Source organism: Cebus imitator, unplaced genomic scaffold (genome assembly GCF_001604975.1).
Source record: "Cebus imitator isolate Cc_AM_T3 unplaced genomic scaffold, Cebus_imitator-1.0 Scaffold472, whole genome shotgun sequence".
Taxonomy (NCBI): Eukaryota; Metazoa; Chordata; class Mammalia; order Primates; family Cebidae; genus Cebus; species Cebus imitator.
The window spans coordinates 1016294-1021055 of record NW_016107787.1 but is presented as its reverse complement, the minus strand read 5'-3'; the positions used below and the strand labels follow the sequence as shown (position 1 = coordinate 1021055).

Genomic DNA, 4762 nt, shown 5'->3' with positions numbered 1-4762 from the left:
GGCAAGGGTTGGGCTGAGACATTGAGCTGCCAGTCCTGATGGTGTCCGATTCCTGTGTCAGTGGTGTGAGCGGCAGGATTTGTACTCAGTGCTGTCCTCTGGTGTCCATGGAGCAGTCCTGCATGCAATTTTGGCATCATTCTTGCTGTATAGTCTCCATCACTGTTCTCTCATAAGGTGCCAAATATCCTTCAGTAAATATTTTTTTTGCTCCAATTAGCTATAGAAGTTTCTTATTTTGTTGTTTTGTTTTAAGAAATAGGATCTCACTGTGGTCACTCAGGCTGGAGTGTAGTGGTGCCATCAGAGCTCACTATAGCCCTGAACTCCTGGGCTCAAGTGATCCTCCCACCTCAGCCTCCTAAAGTGCTGGGATTACAGGCATGAGCCACTGCACTCTGCCAGGTTCTCATTCATGATTGGGATCTAGGAGCCCTAGCTGAAACAAGGAAATTCAGGTTCTGTTCAGCTAGACCTTCAGATGACACTGAAAACGCTGTCCTCAAGGCCACCTGAATGCTGGCTCTGTGGAGTACTCACTCTGTGGTGCTCCAGACTCTAGTGCTCCTTCTGTTCTACAATCAGAGCATACAGGGCTGAAAGTAGACACAGCATGCTCCGCTGCTTTCAGCTGGCTATTAGTAGCTTCTCTAAAAGTCAACTTTTTTATGTTAATATCCACTATTCTACCCTCTATAAACCTCCTGTGCCCCAAGAAATACATGTACACACACATAAACACACACATATGCAGACCGGCAGCAACAGGACCACCACCACCGCCATCACAACCTGGGATACTCAGGAATATGTAAAAGTCATGACACACCCACATCTCACTAGAATGTAATCTTCATGGGCAGACATATTTGCCTATTTTGTTCAGTTCTCTATCACAGAATTTAGAATGGTGCCTGGCAGATATTAGGTACCCAGTAAATATCTGTTAAATGAATGAATATCATACCCTAAAATATAACTATCTACTCATTTATCAAATGAAGAACAAATGCTTATGGAAACTGATGGACTCAGGCACTGGCCTGTGTGTGGGGAAAGTCATGGCTCTGCCCATGAGCAGTTCAAAGTGAGTTAACATTGCTAATGACCCCCACAATATATGTTTTGTCACTTCTGTGAACCCAGTTGGAGTTTCTTTTTAATGAAGCTGTGGGGCAGTGCGGGTAGAGGGTTTTTTTTTTTAACCAAGAGCTAATGCCTTCCTGCTCTTAATCTCAGTTTTAGACCAAAGAGAAGGGAGCCAGTGACAATGTGGACTGATAAATTAGATACCCAGGTATGTGCCCACCACTTTTGTCCAGGGTAGTGCCCTAGCTAGATGAGTGGGAACCAACTTCAACCATGAATAAGGCAACATCGGGTGGCCAGACAGCAAACAGATCCTATCACTCCTGGTGGCTCTTCTTCAGACTTAGAATTAAGCCCCTACTCCTCACCCTTACAAGCTCTGGCCTTGCTATCTCTCCACCTGAGTGCCCTCAACTCTGCAGTCCTCTCCTCTCTAATCCCCCTGGCCTGCAGCATACGGAGCTACTCCCACCCTCTGTCCAGTTCTTTCCCCTGGTGCTTTCCTCTTCTGGGAATGTTCTCTTCACTGATCTTGCTTTTGTTGGTCCCTTTCTTAATCATTGAAATTCAATTTAAATGTCACCTCCTCAAAAAGGTCTCCACTGGCCACCCAAACATAGGCCCACTGCCATTTCTTTCATATTATCTTGTTCAATAGAGGACATTTTCATACCTGACTTTTTCACATACAACAGACAGGCAATCCACATTTGCTTAAAGAATACATTCAGCTAAACTTTTCTTTTAACATGTGTCAAAAGATTTTATTAAACTAATTCAATTTGTTAGGGAAACAGTAAGACATTACAACTGGTTTAGAGAAGCATTCAAAGTGAAGACATGTATACTGGTCATTGGGAATGAGGAAATAAATTTGCTAAATTGATGCAATCGCCAGGGCCTGTCATCCACAGACAATCACTACACCACATACACACATGCTCAAGGACATCAAAGGGCAGAGGCCACTGAGAAGAGCTGAACCACAATGGAGCAGCGCTCCTTAACTCCGAATTTCCATGGCTATCACTGCTTTTCTCCGGCAAATCATAAACAAATTTTAAAGATTGACTAAATCTGTAAAAGCAATTATTCACAGAAGTTCCATGTCTGATAAATGATTCCAAAAGTGTTCCCGGTCACTCAGAATCACCAAGCATACATTCTGAAATCAAATTGTATTTCTACCCAAAAAGTACAGGACATCAGTGTTCTTAAAGGAGGCAAATGGTTGTTCTCAGGTAGAAAGCATTCTCCAATGTAGATAAGGATGTAGATACCAGGTAAATGTTACAGTTGTATTCATACTAACAATAAACTATGGATGATGTGGCTCAGAGTCAGTCAATGAAGAAAGATCCAGAGACATTCTGAGGTCACAAAAAGAACTTAAATGTTAGCTAACAAGGAGAACTACTTCTTAGTGTTCATCAAAAACAGGGCTTTCCCACTGAGACTGAAAGCCAAGCAGAACTACCATCTCCCTTTATCAGTTGTCACTGCATACTAACATCAACACTGAGGAGAGTGATGCAGCTGATATAAACATATGCACTACATATGCATCTATAAAGCATATACTTATATGCATACACAGTTTACATTTCCCAGCCAGTGTTCAGAAAAACTAGAATAAAAGAGAAATGATGTTCCATTTTGTTTTGGAAGAGTATATATTTCACATATACATAAATGCATGTATCTACATACATATACATGTAATGCCCACATGCATATTAACATACTGATATACATGTGTATATATAGAGGTGCGTATGTATATGTATACATGTACATTCACTTTATCACATACTCCATCAGCTTAATTTTTGAGATGGTAATTCAAGTTTCATCTTTGTTCTGGGCTTTGTTTCTGTCTACTGTGTTTCTCTCAATTGTCAAGTCACGTTTTATCAACACATTAGAGTTGGGCAAGCCAATGCAGGATGGAAACATCAATCTCAGGAAGCTAAAATCACTGTGCAGGTTGGGATTTGAGAGTTGCTGATTTCCTTTCCCTTTCCCCAAGCAGTGTGGACCACGACCGTGGGCTGGGGCGGGGCACAGCAAGGCCCTCCCTGTCACTCATAGCGGGGCAAACCAAACAACTCGGGCTCGAAGTCCTGCAGGGAATTCAGCACCACGGTGGCCTTTGACGTCAGGTCTCGGCTCAAGTTTCCATCTGGAACCATGACCACCTGCATCCCAGCTGCCAGAGCCGCCTCCACCCCATTGGGAAAATCTTCAAAGATAAGGCACTTCTCCATTGGAGGAGGAGAGAACCTCTTGGCACACGCTAGGAAGATGTCGGGGTCTGGCTTGCCACGCTGCACTTCGGGGTCATCTCCCAGCACGATGTGAGAAAACAAGCTGAAGAACTTCTTTAGTCTGCTCGTCTTCATCTCGAACGATGCAGGCCCCGAGCTGGTAGCCAGGGCAAAGGGGATGCCGTGTTTCCGCAGGTGGACGATGAGTTTTTCAGCCCCTGCCATGAGCGCAGCCGTGGGGAACATTTCCTTTAACTTCATTTGGCTTTCTTCCACCAGATCCTCTTTGGACATCTATTATAATCTGTGCCGCCTCTGATGCCTTCCTACCCATAACCAGGGACTTTACATCCCAGCTGTGTTTCTTGTCATAGCGATTGCATATTTCTTGAAACACCACTGAATACAGTCGTTCAGTATCCAGAAGAAGTCCATCCATGTCAAAGATGAGGTGGGTGACCGGCTGCGGCGGGGGTGCAGGCGGGGGAGCAGCCATGGTGCCACCTACCGGGTCTGGGTCGGGGCAAGGAGGAAGTGAGCGCACACCTGCCCGCCCCGCGCACGCGCACTGAGGGCCTCCTCACGCATCTGGAGTCAATCTCTCATCTAAACGTTGAACAGCTGAGGATGATATCACTCCCAGGGTAAACTATTGCATGCCAAGTGTTGAGCAATTTCGGCAGAATTTCACATTCTTCTTCCATCCTTCTTTCCCCTTCGTTTCTCTCTCCCTTCCCCCTCCTTTCCTTGTCATCTCTTTTTTTCTTCTTCTTCTTTTTTCTTTTTGAGATGGAGTCTGGCTGTCGTCCAGGCTGGAGTGCAGTGGTGCCATCTTGGTTCACTGCAACCTCTGCCTCCCAAGTTAAAGTGATTCTCCTGCCTTACCCTCCCGAGTATCTGGGATTACAGGCATGCGCCACCATGTCCGGCGAATTTTTGTATTTCTAGTAGAGACGGGGTTTTGCTATGTTGGCCGGGCTGGTCTGGTACTCCTGGCCTCCAGTGATCTGGCCGCCTCTGCCTCCACAGTGCTGGGATTAAAGGCCTGAGCTACCGCACACAGCCACTCTTTTTCCTTCTTTTTATTGGTCTCCTCCACTGGATTTGCAGTCCATGAAAGCAGGAGCTTGTGAGTATGATTCACCATGGATCTCCAGTTTTAACAATGCTCCACATACAACAGACATGCAATTTACATTTGCTTAAAGAATACAATCATCTAAACATTTAAAGGCTAAGGATGACATCACTCCCATGGTAAACTATTGCATGCCAAATGTTGTGCAATTTTGGCAGAATTTCACAATTCCAAAGAGGCCTCGTGAGATGTAAAAACTGAGCTTCCTGAGAAAGTCTCTGCTGGAATTATAGTTTGGGATATCCCTGGATGGAGGAATATGAAAATA

At 44.8% G+C, this 4762-nt stretch overlaps 1 protein-coding gene across 1 annotated transcript; it reads right to left on the bottom strand.

Moving 5' to 3' along the window:
• Window positions 1–342: 342 nt before the first annotated feature.
• LOC108291935 (pseudouridine-5'-phosphatase-like) lies at window positions 343–4142 on the bottom strand. Its single transcript, XM_037732770.1, has 2 exons — window positions 3687–4142; window positions 343–3574 (listed from the first exon to the last, which is right to left on the bottom strand). Exons 1-2 carry the CDS (start codon window positions 3850–3852, stop codon window positions 3171–3173), a joined length of 570 nt encoding a protein of 189 aa, XP_037588698.1. The 5' UTR covers window positions 3853–4142; the 3' UTR covers window positions 343–3170.
• Between the last annotated feature and the right edge of the window lie 620 nt (window positions 4143–4762).